Below are 16,042 nucleotides of genomic sequence, written 5' to 3'. Positions count from 1 at the left end.
CTCATCAGGAGGCACATATGCTGCTCTCCCCGATCCAACCAAAACAAACCCCAGCGTGCAGTCCCGAATTGCCAACGAACGAAATGGCATAGATGCCCTAGCGGCAACTGCTAGCAAAAGACTAAGTTTTCACTCTAATGGCATATAGCATATCCCACCAGAACGAAAACAATGGGAACCTTCTCTGGTTACACCTCCGAGGCTTCTACAATTTGCAAGCCATACGGATGCTGAGACTAAGGAAGATGAGGGAATTCTACAATTTACAATTCACGTCCCATCTGCACAGCGCGGTAAAGTTCCAACGAGACTGGTTCCCTTCATACTCCACACAGAGTAAATGTAAATAAAAAAAAAATGAATAACCATTTTCAATTTCGTTGCAAAACGAAAATACAGCCGAACCATATTTCAGTCCAATCAGAGAGTGCTGCAAGCACCTCTACCGGTTTCGAAACTTATTAGTCTCTCATCAGGAGGCACATATGCTGCTCTCCCCGATCCAACCAAAACAAACCCCAGCGTGCAGTCCCGAATTGCCAACGAACGAAATGGCATAGATGCCCTAGCGGCAACTGCTAGCAAAAGACTAAGTTTTCACTCTAATGGCATATAGCATATCCCACCAGAACGAAAACAATGGGAACCTTCTCTGGTTACACCTCCGAGGCTTCTACAATTTGCAAGCCATACGGATGCTGAGACTAAGGAAGATGAGGGAATTCTACAATTTACAATTCACGTCCCATCTGCACAGCGCGGTAAAGTTCCAACGAGACTGGTTCCCTTCATACTCCACACAGAGTAAATGTAAATAAAAAAAAAATGAATAACCATTTTCAATTTCGTTGCAAAACGAAAATACAGCCGAACCATATTTCAGTCCAATCAGAGAGTGCTGCAAGCACCTCTACCGGTTTCGAAACTTATTAGTCTCTCATCAGGAGGCACATATGCTGCTCTCCCCGATCCAACCAAAACAAACCCCAGCGTGCAGTCCCGAATTGCCAACGAACGAAATGGCATAGATGCCCTAGCGGCAACTGCTAGCAAAAGACTAAGTTTTCACTCTAATGGCATATAGCATATCCCACCAGAACGAAAACAATGGGAACCTTCTCTGGTTACACCTCCGAGGCTTCTACAATTTGCAAGCCATACGGATGCTGAGACTAAGGAAGATGAGGGAATTCTACAATTTACAATTCACGTCCCATCTGCACAGCGCGGTAAAGTTCCAACGAGACTGGTTCCCTTCATACTCCACACAGAGTAAATGTAAATAAAAAAAAATGAATAACCATTTTCAATTTCGTTGCAAAACGAAAATACAGCCGAACCATATTTCAGTCCAATCAGAGAGTGCTGCAAGCACCTCTACCGGTTTCGAAACTTATTAGTCTCTCATCAGGAGGCACATATGCTGCTCTCCCCGATCCAACCAAAACAAACCCCAGCGTGCAGTCCCGAATTGCCAACGAACGAAATGGCATAGATGCCCTAGCGGCAACTGCTAGCAAAAGACTAAGTTTTCACTCTAATGGCATATAGCATATCCCACCAGAACGAAAACAATGGGAACCTTCTCTGGTTACACCTCCGAGGCTTCTACAATTTGCAAGCCATACGGATGCTGAGACTAAGGAAGATGAGGGAATTCTACAATTTACAATTCACGTCCCATCTGCACAGCGCGGTAAAGTTCCAACGAGACTGGTTCCCTTCATACTCCACACAGAGTAAATGTAAATAAAAAAAAAATGAATAACCATTTTCAATTTCGTTGCAAAACGAAAATACAGCCGAACCATATTTCAGTCCAATCAGAGAGTGCTGCAAGCACCTCTACCGGTTTCGAAACTTATTAGTCTCTCATCAGGAGGCACATATGCTGCTCTCCCCGATCCAACCAAAACAAACCCCAGCGTGCAGTCCCGAATTGCCAACGAACGAAATGGCATAGATGCCCTAGCGGCAACTGCTAGCAAAAGACTAAGTTTTCACTCTAATGGCATATAGCATATCCCACCAGAACGAAAACAATGGGAACCTTCTCTGGTTACACCTCCGAGGCTTCTACAATTTGCAAGCCATACGGATGCTGAGACTAAGGAAGATGAGGGAATTCTACAATTTACAATTCACGTCCCATCTGCACAGCGCGGTAAAGTTCCAACGAGACTGGTTCCCTTCATACTCCACACAGAGTAAATGTAAATAAAAAAAAAAATGAATAACCATTTTCAATTTCGTTGCAAAACGAAAATACAGAAAATACAGATGGGACGTGAATTGTAAATTGTAGAATTCCCTCATCTTCCTTAGTCTCAGCATCCGTATGGCTTGCAAATTGTAGAAGCCTCGGAGGTGTAACCAGAGAAGGTTCCCATTGTTTTCGTTCTGGTGGGATATGCTATATGCCATTAGAGTGAAAACTTAGTCTTTTGCTAGCAGTTGCCGCTAGGGCATCTATGCCATTTCGTTCGTTGGCAATTCGGGACTGCACGCTGGGGTTTGTTTTGGTTGGATCGGGGAGAGCAGCATATGTGCCTCCTGATGAGAGACTAATAAGTTTCGAAACCGGTAGAGGTGCTTGCAGCACTCTCTGATTGGACTGAAATATGGTTCGGCTGTATTTTCGTTTTGCAACGAAATTGAAAATGGTTATTCATTTTTTTTTTTTATTTACATTTACTCTGTGTGGAGTATGAAGGGAACCAGTCTCGTTGGAACTTTACCGCGCTGTGCAGATGGGACGTGAATTGTAAATTGTAGAATTCCCTCATCTTCCTTAGTCTCAGCATCCGTATGGCTTGCAAATTGTAGAAGCCTCGGAGGTGTAACCAGAGAAGGTTCCCATTGTTTTCGTTCTGGTGGGATATGCTATATGCCATTAGAGTGAAAACTTAGTCTTTTGCTAGCAGTTGCCGCTAGGGCATCTATGCCATTTCGTTCGTTGGCAATTCGGGACTGCACGCTGGGGTTTGTTTTGGTTGGATCGGGGAGAGCAGCATATGTGCCTCCTGATGAGAGACTAATAAGTTTCGAAACCGGTAGAGGTGCTTGCAGCACTCTCTGATTGGACTGAAATATGGTTCGGCTGTATTTTCGTTTTGCAACGAAATTGAAAATGGTTATTCATTTTTTTTTTTTATTTACATTTACTCTGTGTGGAGTATGAAGGGAACCAGTCTCGTTGGAACTTTACCGCGCTGTGCAGATGGGACGTGAATTGTAAATTGTAGAATTCCCTCATCTTCCTTAGTCTCAGCATCCGTATGGCTTGCAAATTGTAGAAGCCTCGGAGGTGTAACCAGAGAAGGTTCCCATTGTTTTCGTTCTGGTGGGATATGCTATATGCCATTAGAGTGAAAACTTAGTCTTTTGCTAGCAGTTGCCGCTAGGGCATCTATGCCATTTCGTTCGTTGGCAATTCGGGACTGCACGCTGGGGTTTGTTTTGGTTGGATCGGGGAGAGCAGCATATGTGCCTCCTGATGAGAGACTAATAAGTTTCGAAACCGGTAGAGGTGCTTGCAGCACTCTCTGATTGGACTGAAATATGGTTCGGCTGTATTTTCGTTTTGCAACGAAATTGAAAATGGTTATTCATTTTTTTTTTATTTACATTTACTCTGTGTGGAGTATGAAGGGAACCAGTCTCGTTGGAACTTTACCGCGCTGTGCAGATGGGACGTGAATTGTAAATTGTAGAATTCCCTCATCTTCCTTAGTCTCAGCATCCGTATGGCTTGCAAATTGTAGAAGCCTCGGAGGTGTAACCAGAGAAGGTTCCCATTGTTTTCGTTCTGGTGGGATATGCTATATGCCATTAGAGTGAAAACTTAGTCTTTTGCTAGCAGTTGCCGCTAGGGCATCTATGCCATTTCGTTCGTTGGCAATTCGGGACTGCACGCTGGGGTTTGTTTTGGTTGGATCGGGGAGAGCAGCATATGTGCCTCCTGATGAGAGACTAATAAGTTTCGAAACCGGTAGAGGTGCTTGCAGCACTCTCTGATTGGACTGAAATATGGTTCGGCTGTATTTTCGTTTTGCAACGAAATTGAAAATGGTTATTCATTTTTTTTTTTATTTACATTTACTCTGTGTGGAGTATGAAGGGAACCAGTCTCGTTGGAACTTTACCGCGCTGTGCAGATGGGACGTGAATTGTAAATTGTAGAATTCCCTCATCTTCCTTAGTCTCAGCATCCGTATGGCTTGCAAATTGTAGAAGCCTCGGAGGTGTAACCAGAGAAGGTTCCCATTGTTTTCGTTCTGGTGGGATATGCTATATGCCATTAGAGTGAAAACTTAGTCTTTTGCTAGCAGTTGCCGCTAGGGCATCTATGCCATTTCGTTCGTTGGCAATTCGGGACTGCACGCTGGGGTTTGTTTTGGTTGGATCGGGGAGAGCAGCATATGTGCCTCCTGATGAGAGACTAATAAGTTTCGAAACCGGTAGAGGTGCTTGCAGCACTCTCTGATTGGACTGAAATATGGTTCGGCTGTATTTTCGTTTTGCAACGAAATTGAAAATGGTTATTCATTTTTTTTTATTTACATTTACTCTGTGTGGAGTATGAAGGGAACCAGTCTCGTTGGAACTTTACCGCGCTGTGCAGATGGGACGTGAATTGTAAATTGTAGAATTCCCTCATCTTCCTTAGTCTCAGCATCCGTATGGCTTGCAAATTGTAGAAGCCTCGGAGGTGTAACCAGAGAAGGTTCCCATTGTTTTCGTTCTGGTGGGATATGCTATATGCCATTAGAGTGAAAACTTAGTCTTTTGCTAGCAGTTGCCGCTAGGGCATCTATGCCATTTCGTTCGTTGGCAATTCGGGACTGCACGCTGGGGTTTGTTTTGGTTGGATCGGGGAGAGCAGCATATGTGCCTCCTGATGAGAGACTAATAAGTTTCGAAACCGGTAGAGGTGCTTGCAGCACTCTCTGATTGGACTGAAATATGGTTCGGCTGTATTTTCGTTTTGCAACGAAATTGAAAATGGTTATTCATTTTTTTTTATTTACATTTACTCTGTGTGGAGTATGAAGGGAACCAGTCTCGTTGGAACTTTACCGCGCTGTGCAGATGGGACGTGAATTGTAAATTGTAGAATTCCCTCATCTTCCTTAGTCTCAGCATCCGTATGGCTTGCAAATTGTAGAAGCCTCGGAGGTGTAACCAGAGAAGGTTCCCATTGTTTTCGTTCTGGTGGGATATGCTATATGCCATTAGAGTGAAAACTTAGTCTTTTGCTAGCAGTTGCCGCTAGGGCATCTATGCCATTTCGTTCGTTGGCAATTCGGGACTGCACGCTGGGGTTTGTTTTGGTTGGATCGGGGAGAGCAGCATATGTGCCTCCTGATGAGAGACTAATAAGTTTCGAAACCGGTAGAGGTGCTTGCAGCACTCTCTGATTGGACTGAAATATGGTTCGGCTGTATTTTCGTTTTGCAACGAAATTGAAAATGGTTATTCATTTTTTTTATTTACATTTACTCTGTGTGGAGTATGAAGGGAACCAGTCTCGTTGGAACTTTACCGCGCTGTGCAGATGGGACGTGAATTGTAAATTGTAGAATTCCCTCATCTTCCTTAGTCTCAGCATCCGTATGGCTTGCAAATTGTAGAAGCCTCGGAGGTGTAACCAGAGAAGGTTCCCATTGTTTTCGTTCTGGTGGGATATGCTATATGCCATTAGAGTGAAAACTTAGTCTTTTAATTATATTATTGTTTATATATTACTGAACAGAGAATTGAACACTCTTTCAAATGAGATAAAATACGACCCCTATTCCCATTCGACCTATACGACCTAAAAATCATCGATTATGTCATCACGCCCAGATGGATGACGTCACTGACGATGACACGTCATGGAGACGTATGAAATATGTATATATAAAAAAATGATAATTTAAAAATAAAAATCGACCTGTTTCGGCATTCCCTTAAAATCTAATAACTGCCAAATATCAAGCTGAACTCTTTTCTTTGGCCCACCCTGTATAAATTTGTATTCATTGTGATATCTGCTGAAAATAGATTAATTTTTATTTCATTAGACAGTTTATTTGAATTTTAATTACCCTGCCCGCAAACGCTCAAATTTTGACCATTTTAATTTTTGACCATTTTTTCAGGCCTGTTACTCCTATATTAGGTAAGTCTGCAACTCCAAATTTTTACTTCTGATTCTACTTGCTAGGGGCTAACATTCAGCCAAATTTAAATTTTTCCATCCGTACCCATCAGAGATATAACGGGTCAAACTTTCAGATTTTTCAAAAAATTACATTTGTGAGATTTTTTTTGAAACGCTCAAACTTTTTTTATTTAAAGTATGTACGTATGTCTTTTGCAGAAAAAAATTACAAACCATTATCGGCTTGCCTTATGCTGTTAAAAAAATGCTGAAAATTGAATTTTATCAGTTTACCTTTTTAAATTTTGAGGTTCATTTAAGGCCTTAAGGGTAGTTTGAAATTAAATAATGCTATAGGCCGTTTCTTTAGAGCATACTTTTCTAAAAAGTTTGGTTTTTGAGTTATTGTTCTAGGACAAACCTCAGTGAAAATATTGGCTAAAGAGAGAAGCCATGTTTTCCGTCAAAAATGATCGATACGCTTTAACAAAAATGGCCGTCATCGGCAAACTAAATTTTTTAAAAATAAAATAAATGGAATTCTGTAGTCTCTATAGACTGAAGTTTAAGAGGTAGAAAAATAAAAAATATTAAAAATAGTCAAGCAACCAACTTAATTTATATTGGACCACTTGGCATGGATTGACCCTAATATAAAGACTGTATTTCAGAACATTTTTCTTGTGTATTTGAGATAGGAGCCGCCGAGCGAGCGATATTTTGCTTTGAGATGAGAGCAAGATGTGAGATACAAGGAATCGCTTTTTATTAAAATTCATGCCTCTTATTCGACTACTCCTAACTTACATTATAAATAAAAGGTAGTTTTACTGGTAATAGATCTTTACGGCTCCGCCATAAAGATCATTTTACGGTTCTATACGTGACTATGAACTTGAACAAACAAATTAAATGGACATTGGAAATTAAATCCGACAAAAATTCGCATTCCTATCCTAACCTTATTACACTTTCAGTGTAATATACACTGTAAATTTTTACTATTATAGACCTATCTGCTTGGCTTTTTTCTCTCGTTTTCGAAGCATTTGTGATAAGGTTCGCGTTTTTTGTTTCTTGTACATTACATTATCACATTTATTTATAAAAACGTGAAATCATTTAAAAACATGAGCAAGGTGTAGGAGTAACTGACTTGTTGCATATCAATGATATGTACTATTCTTAAACAGGAGTTAATAAAGTGTTTAATGCCAGCTAAGGGCGTTACAATAATTTCTGAGCAACGGACCTCTCTCCATGAAAAGATGGAGAAACTACTGATGGTTTGGGTGACAGAGAAGCAGCTTCAAGGAGGAATCTTAATACAAAGCATAATATGTGAGAAGGCACGAGCGATTTACGAAGATTTCCTGAAACAGATCCCACACACTTCCACAAATGATGAATCGGAAGACTCGTTTAAAGCCACTCGGGGCTGGTTTGACAACTTTAGGAAAAGGACCGGCATTCACTCCGTCGTCGTCAGCCCTGGTGAGGCATCAAGTTCGGATGTTAAAGCAGGTTAGGTTTACATCAAAACGTTTTCCTAACTGATAAGTTACAATAGTATTGACTCTGCTTTCAAATAACTTAATTCAAACACCAACGATATTGCAATAAAAATCAATGGGAAAATCCCAATAGTTGGCTGTATACCATAGTTTAAAAAACTCATACAGAAGTAAAAACTTCGAGATGTATTCTGGTATAAAATCGTTTATTTAAAAACTATCTAAAATGTCATGGATTGCAAAACGTTTTCGTTCTAATACAGTAGTTGAAAACTAGCACACTGTATATACTTAGTGGTAACCCCATAATATATGGTTTACATAATATAATTAAGTAAAATTTGATGACTGGATGACCGATGTAATGGAACACATGCTAAGGGCACCATGCTTCCCTGCTCGAAGATGCTAGGTACTTCATTGTAAAAGTATTGCAGATATTGCAATACTTTTACAACACAATGACAACTATAAACTTCAAATACAACTGTTCTATGCTGTAAACTGTCAACTATATATTTATATACATCTTCTGACGTTCTAGACGTCACTAGATATTTCTGGATTATTCCATTACATATCGAATATTCTTAATATAAACTTAATACTTCTTCTTTTACGTCAAGGGACTTTCTTTTTCTAGGATCCATATGTTTACTTCTCACCATCAAAGTAAACAGTATCACAAGTGAAGGGTCCAGAACTGTATTAGCTCAATGTGTGCCCGCGTGTCTACTAGCCTGGCGGTTACTGTATTGTCAAAATAATGTATATAACATTTTATAAGTTCAGTACTAATTATTTTGCCATTATGTATTATAGAAGCTATAATAGATCGTTTGCAGTCGTAATTTGATATAAATTTATGTAACAGATATACGTTTGTTTTTGTTGGGAATGTATGAAACCTTCCAGTCGATCTTAACCAAATATGATATATGTATGTCTATTCATAAAAGGTCATTTTTTTAATTTTAAACTAAAATTGTACCAGCTCTATTAACGTAAGTTATGTTAAAATTTTCGTATTCAGTTTAGTGTTGAAACATCTTTTGGTCCAAAAACTCAAAATAGGCTCTGAAGTATTAAACAAATACTTATCTTATACAAAGCTTGAAATACGTACTTTTTTACAAAAAAAAAAAACACAGGAAAAATAGGTTTTTACGGACCGAGAGTTATCTTGGTCAGTGTCTTGGAGTTATCAGATGAGGTAAATTGTAAAACATATTATAATGGATTGTGTTATGAGTGGTAAGACAAATATACAACAAATATTAGGATTTTGTAGAAAAATGTGTACAGTAGAACCCCGATTATCCGTGCTCCTCGGGACCGGACGTTGGCACGGATAATTGAAAAGCACGGATAATCCGAACATCTATTTCTTATTGTAATACATACATACGTATATCCATACATATTATATACCTACCATAAAAAGACAACAGAACAAATAAATATTTCATTATGAGTCCCCCTCTCCGCGTATAGAGTTTCCGTCGAGGGATTTACAGTGACGCTATTTTGATAAAACCTCAAAAATGCAATTTAAGTAATACAAAATCATAGCACGGATAATCCGCATACGGATAATCGGGGTTCTACTGTATTCTAATTTTCCATAAAAACAACGTTGCAAAAACGCACAAGTAGAGAATTGTTAATGATTTAATAAGATTATGAATAACATTAAAAGAAAAATATGTATACAAAATAGTAAAAGAAATTCCGAAATGTGGCTTTTACAGAGCAGTACATTTTTGGAGTATCTAACCTTTCTCTATCTTTGGAGTAACTATTTAAGAAGGAGAGAAGATAGGCATTAGAAACAATTGGTTTCAAAAACGGCCTAAATTACAAACAAAATAATCGATGGACAGACATAGAGGAAAATAACAAAACACACTGGATCAATAGACACTTACTGCCGAGAATTAACCGCTTTCACGAAGAGCAAGCTAGTAAAAGATATGTTAAAATCCAAAATATTTATATGGATTATTATCTACTTATCTGTTTTAATTTATAGGCCTGTAGGTTAAAAAAAAGTTGATTAATGGCAAGCTGAAAATTTGTTAATAGCTTAACGGTGTCTAGTCGGACAAAGTTTGATGTATGGGAACACTGGAACAAGGGAAGTTTTAATTGTGGAACGAGATTTTAATTGTGGAACGAGATTTTAATTGTGGAACGTGTCATACTGACAAGTTTATGGTTGTGAAAACTAGCAGGTTGTTTTTAAGTTTATTCAATAGCAAACTTTATTTAATATATGAAAAAATATTTGTCCGACAAATATGTTTGGCATTTTAATAAGTCCGACACGTAGAACATGTCAAATAACAGGAATTATATTGGTGGTAGATAGGAGTCTGATTTTTGCATGAGAAAAGGGTAACAAATAAATTGGAAGTTCTGTCCGACAAAATACATGGGACATTTTCGTAGTCTGACGTTCGAAACCTGTAACCTGTTCCACAATTAAAACTTCCCCTGTTCAAGTGTTCCCGTGCATCAAAGTTTGTCCGACTAGACACCTAGACTAGCTAGTAACAAAATTTCAGCTTGCTATTAATAAACTTTTTTTTGGTACGCGGGATCCAGGTCTATTACTTTTTATTTAAAATTTTAAGTTTAATTATTACCCTTAATACATTTTAATTTTGCGCTTTTGTCAGTCTTAACATTGAGTTTGATAAGGGGAAAAGCTGTTTACAGGATTTTAATCTAACTTACGGAGGGATTTACTACTCATTGCATATCCCATTTTTTGCATAATTTGCATCATTTTGATTCAACTTATCCAAAACCGTTTTAACATTTCTTAATATGCTGCTTTAATATCACCATACTTGTCCATACGGCATCAATTCTATCATTTCGAATTTGCATTTTCATTCATCTCAGATTCTATCTATACAAAACATTCTTTACTTTAATAGTGTTCGTTAATTAGTAAATCTATTCATGTATTTAAAAAGTGGCAACGTTAAAAGACTATGCTCTCAATCATTCCGATAAAGCTAGATGTGTCTTTGGTATTTACTTGAAGTTAAGTGCTGTTTTTTGGTTTTTTTTTATGGTCGTGTGGCAAATTTGATAATTAATGATATATTCGCAGTTTTTCGTCCCAGAAAGTAAATTGAATTAGACAATTACATTGTTTTTATCCAACGATTTCATTTACTGAATTTCAAACATGTGAGCTGATATTCTTAGTTTTTCCAATTAAATTTCAACTAATTACTATCTATATCCATATAGTCCTGTCGCCAGGGGGTACAACGGCCTTCTTAATTCAGATGGACTTACCCAAGTTTTTTTTTATGTATTTTGGCCCGTAGAACACGAATTTTTTGGGTAACAGTTGATCCGGATGTCGATAAGATTGTTATAAACAAAGAAGTTGAGGAATTGCATAACAGCGATTTCTCGCAAAACAAAGCATTTTTTTGTATTTTTTGGGTCATTCTAACCAAAAAATGTTCCTACAAGTTTTTTCGTTTTTTCTCGAAAACTATAGTGTTCGAGATAAACGCGGTTGAACTTTCAAAAAATCGAAAAATTGCAATTTTTGAACCCGAATAACCTTTGAATAAGAAATAAAATAGCAATTCTGCTTACCGCCTTTAAAAGTTTGAGTCAAATTATATCTGTTTTGAATATTTGCATTGCTAAAAATTTATTTTTTGATTGTTAAAAAAAGCTATAAACACATAGTGTTTCCCGTGCCTAATACATGCGTTTTAATTCATGCTACGTAGAAATAGCCACGCTTGCACTTTTACCTCTTCTACCTACTCGTTCGATTTTAAATGAGAAATCATTAAAAACATCACTCAAGCACTAGGTGTTTATAGCTTTTTTTAACAATAAAATAATAAATTTTTAGCAATACAAATAATTAAAACCGATATAATTTGACTTGAACTTTCAAATGCGGTAAGCAGAATTGCTATTTTATTTTTTAATCAAAAGTTATTCGGGTTCAAATATTGCAATTTTTCGATTTTTTGAAAGTTCAACCGCGTTTATCTCGAAAACTATGCATCCTACGAAAAAATTTGTAGGAACATTTTTTGGTTAGAATGGCCCAAAAAATACAAAAAAATGTTTTGTTTTGCGAGAAATCGCTGTTATGTGATTCCTCAACTTCTTGGTTTATAACAATCTTATCGACATCCGGATCAACTGTTACCCAAAAAATTCGTGTTCTACAGGTCAAAATACATAAAAAAAACTTGAGTAAGTCCATCTGAATACAGGAGGCCGTTGTACCCCCCCTGGCGACAGGACTAATAGCATTTTACTAGTAGAACTATTCTATATGAGCTTTTGATCTAGGATTTTTCTTCTTTAAGTGCCATCTCCGCCACGGAGGTTGGCAATCATCATGGCTATTTTGACCTTCGATGCAGCTGCTCTGAACAATTGCCTTGAGCTGCAACCAAACCATTTTCTCAGGTTCTTCATTCAGCAAACGTGTCTCCTTGCTACGCTTCTCCTACACTCTATTTTTCCTTGATATGAGTCTCAAGATGTATATCTTTCGCCTCTCATCACATGTCCGAGATATTGCAATTTCTTTGCTTTTATTGTGTTTTCAATTTCCCTCTCTCTGTCTGTTCTCCTTAACACTCTTCAAAATGTCCACATTTCAAACGCGTTACGTCGATTTATTGCATTTCGATTTAATGTCCATGATTCAGCTCCATAGTAAAGCACACTGTGTACATAACATTTAATTAGTCTTATTCTGAGGGCCAATTGCCTTTGCTGCATAAAATCTTTTTCATTTTCACGAAGTTGGCACAGGCTTTTTCAATTCTCACTCTTATTTCTGCAGTAAAAACGTTATTTTCTGTGATTATCGTTCCCAAGTAAGTATATTTTTTTAATCTCTCAACCTGCTGGCCGCCTACCGTTAATATTTCTAGAATCTAGGATTACTATAATATATTTTTTTAATATTGTACCTTAGCTTTCTTCGCAACATACCTACATTTATTAAGATAAAGTTGTGTTAGTTCGTCTACAGTTTCTGTCATTGTTCTTCATTATTACTTATTGCTGCACTGTTAAAATGTGTAGAGCCTAGTCAACCTGTCGGATCGTTTTTTTAAATCAAACATTGACTTACGTCGATAACATGGCAAATATTTTAATTAGATATTCACTCTTCGGTATTGTTGCTTTCTATTATGCTAGTCGTTTTAATTATATAATTCTTTCGAATAGTTTTTGACGACAATGCTTGACATTCAGAGTATGACTGTTAAATCTTTAAGATTTCCTTTGTTTTACATTGTGCAAAACATGTAAAAACAGTTATTAAAGTATTGAATAAGTCTAGTTTTTAATTCGATTATCGTAACCCATTATCTAAATCTAAACTAATCCAAAAAATCAAAACACACCATTACCATTTGTTGAGAAATCTGGTTCATTGGGACTTCATCCTTACAGGTATTCCAGACATTAATCTAATTAATATAACCAAGTCCACAACCCAGTACAAGATATTTCCACGTAAGTATAATTTAGAGAGGGCGTAGTTTATTTTATCAGCTACTTCTTTATTTTTAACGGCAAAATAATGGTACAAATAGACGGTTTTTACAGCAAAACTAGATTGAAAAAGTGGATATATAACAGTAGCAAAACTTTTCAAATCTATTAAATGAGTATTTTTTTTTATGTCCAAAGATTTATCTGGCAGTGTACAGATAGCCAATAGTTTATTCTCGTTCCCCACTTGTTAATGTCGATTCGCATTTTACGTAACATCAACGTCCCATCACGGACCGGCAACGTCCCGTTAAAATATTCTCTAGTTTATTTTAAGCCAGGACGTTCCGTGACGGTGCCGATATACGAGAACATCCTGTCTTAAACTACCTACATTACAGAATATTTTGACGGGGCGTTGCCGGTCCGTGACGGGACGTTGACGTTCCGTAAAATGCGAATCAACCTTTAGGCAAATAACTTTTCAACACTCACTGCCTCTTTTATTTTTTTCCCTAGTGATATCCCTCTCACTTTCAAAGTTAGTTCTTCTCTAGATACTCGTAGACCAGGGCATTTAGCACTAAAAACACCGGAATAAATCGATTTTTAAATACCGCACCCAAAGACTTGCATATTTTGTGTTCAGGATGATGTCAAGAAAAGAGTCTACTATACCGGGTGGTGAATTGGAAAACGGGCCATAGGAAACCATGTAAAATTCTGAACTGTTGAATTCCTGCTTCTATAATTATTTTACATCAAAAGTCATAAGAAACTATTTGTAGGGGATTGAAATCTACATTGAAAACAACTGTTAAAATTGTTCTACAAACAACAATTATTCAAAATTTTGTAAAAAAATATACATTTTAAACAGTATCACGCCAAATTTCAGCCACACAACAGTATCACGCCATTTCATTGGTGACAATGAAGTTATCATATTAACAATTTGAACTGTCACTTTTTTATTTATTTTATCATTTATTGTTTAAAACACAATAAACTTGATAAGATACCCTCGGTTAAGGAGAAAGTATTAATAATAAAGATGTTTTCTTCAGTCAATATAGGGTGAGGCAGATAACTGGCCTATTAGAAATATCTCGAGAACTAAAGGCAACAGAATCATGAAAATTGGAATAAAGGGGTTTTGAAGGATGATCTATTAAATGAAAATATTTTCATCTCTTTGCAACTTCCGGTTATACCGGAAGTATAACTTCGTTTTTTTTAAATGGGACACCCTGTATATTTTTACATTTTTGGATTCTCCTCAATATCTTCTTTCTTAAAATATGAGGTTTTGTAATATTATACAGGATATTTTAAGAGATATTTACGTTTTTTTATTAATTTCGTAGCAATATTCACACCCTGTAGAATTGTGATAGTTTGACATTAAAAACTCTGCTGACTTTCAAGTGATTTTTAATATAGTCTACTATTGTTAAGAATCATTAGTATAGCTAATTTTGAAATTTTAGTATACTGGGTTGGTCGAAACTCGGAATGAATATTTTCTGAGTTTTCTTAAATGGAACACCCTGTATTTTAGTATTGTAATGAAATGATATTTTATGGTACTTTTTTATTTTATAAGTATTCCCTATACCTAACTGCCTTAATTTGTGAGTTATTGGTGATTCAAGCTAAACATTAATTTCAACAAAAAACACGTAAAATTTTATTAGGTTGGCTGTGAAAATATTCAATCACAAATAATTTTTCATAAATAAATACATATTAATCCAGACTGATCCTTAAAATTACCAATAATGGTTTAGCTATCAAAATACCTACGTAGTTAAGATTGTTGGTGCGATTAACAATTAAGCACAAATTAAAGCAGTTAGGTATAGGGAATGCTTTAGAAATAAAAAAGTACTATAAAATATCATTTCATTACGATACTAAAATACAGGGTGTTCCATTTAAGAAAACTCAGAAAATACTCATTCCGTGTTTCGACCAACCCTGTATACTAAAATTAAAAATTTAGCTATACTACGACTCTTAACAATAGTAGACTATATTAAAAATCATTTGAACGTAAGTAGAGTTTTATAGCGGCTTCCCACGATCGGCAATATTGCGGACGGACACGGACCCGCTCGCACCACGCACCGTGGGAAGCGTATCGTCCGTGGTAGCAAAGACGCGTCTGTGCTGGTCCGTGCTAGTCCGTAGTAACTACGGCTTCTCAAGATCGGCAATATCGCCGACAGACGCGGACCAGCTCGCACTACGCACCATGGGAAGTGGTCGTCTGTGATAGCACAGACACGTCTGTGGTGATCCGTCGAAAGTCGGTACAGATCAAAGGTGCGTTAATGGCCCGTGTGGACGCTGTCATGATTTTTTAACACGTTAAACGCCAGTTTTTTTATAAATTGGTAATTTAACACATTTTGATAAAAATAACATACATAATATGTATAATTATTGATTTGAATCATAATATAATACATTTCTTCTTAGTAGCTACTAATAAAAATTTAATAACTCTATTCATGAATATTATTGCATTAATAATTCTGATTTATGAGTAACAACCAAACATTCGAAACAATAAAAATTTTTACAAGTACTACATTTGTAGCGAGTTTGTGAAGATTTAGCATGGGTATATTATTATTATGAATATCATTAGCTTTGAATAAAGATTTTCATGGAATGTCCATACTACACATTTCACAACATAATATGCTATTAACGAAAACATTGAAACTGATAAGAAACGTGAGAAACGCAATGTAATCAATAGCTAAATTACAAATTAAATGAGTCACATACATAAAATCCGAAATTCATGACACCGTCAGTTTTCGCTATCCAGCATTTCACTGATATTTTTTCGCGTCAC

The 16,042-nt window shown here is 36.7% G+C and overlaps 1 protein-coding gene across 3 annotated transcripts in view; it reads left to right on the top strand.

Moving 5' to 3' along the window:
• LOC114331876 (myeloid leukemia factor) overlaps positions 1 to 16,042 on the top strand; it is a 77,116-nt gene that overhangs the window by 46,799 nt on the left and 14,275 nt on the right. The window contains exon 6 of one of the 3 annotated variants that reach the window (XM_028281563.2): positions 13,132 to 13,194. The exons of the other annotated variants lie outside the window; for them this stretch is intronic. Within the exon in view, the coding sequence (XP_028137364.1) occupies positions 13,132 to 13,147 (16 nt within the window). The 3' untranslated portion in view covers positions 13,148 to 13,194. The remainder of the gene's footprint in view (positions 1 to 13,131; positions 13,195 to 16,042) is intronic. 3 annotated transcript variants of the gene reach the window in all.

The sequence above is a fragment of the Diabrotica virgifera genome, chromosome 1 (assembly GCF_917563875.1).
Source record: "Diabrotica virgifera virgifera chromosome 1, PGI_DIABVI_V3a".
NCBI classification, from domain to species: domain Eukaryota; kingdom Metazoa; phylum Arthropoda; class Insecta; order Coleoptera; family Chrysomelidae; genus Diabrotica; species Diabrotica virgifera.
This window is presented reverse-complemented; position numbering and strand designations above follow the sequence as displayed.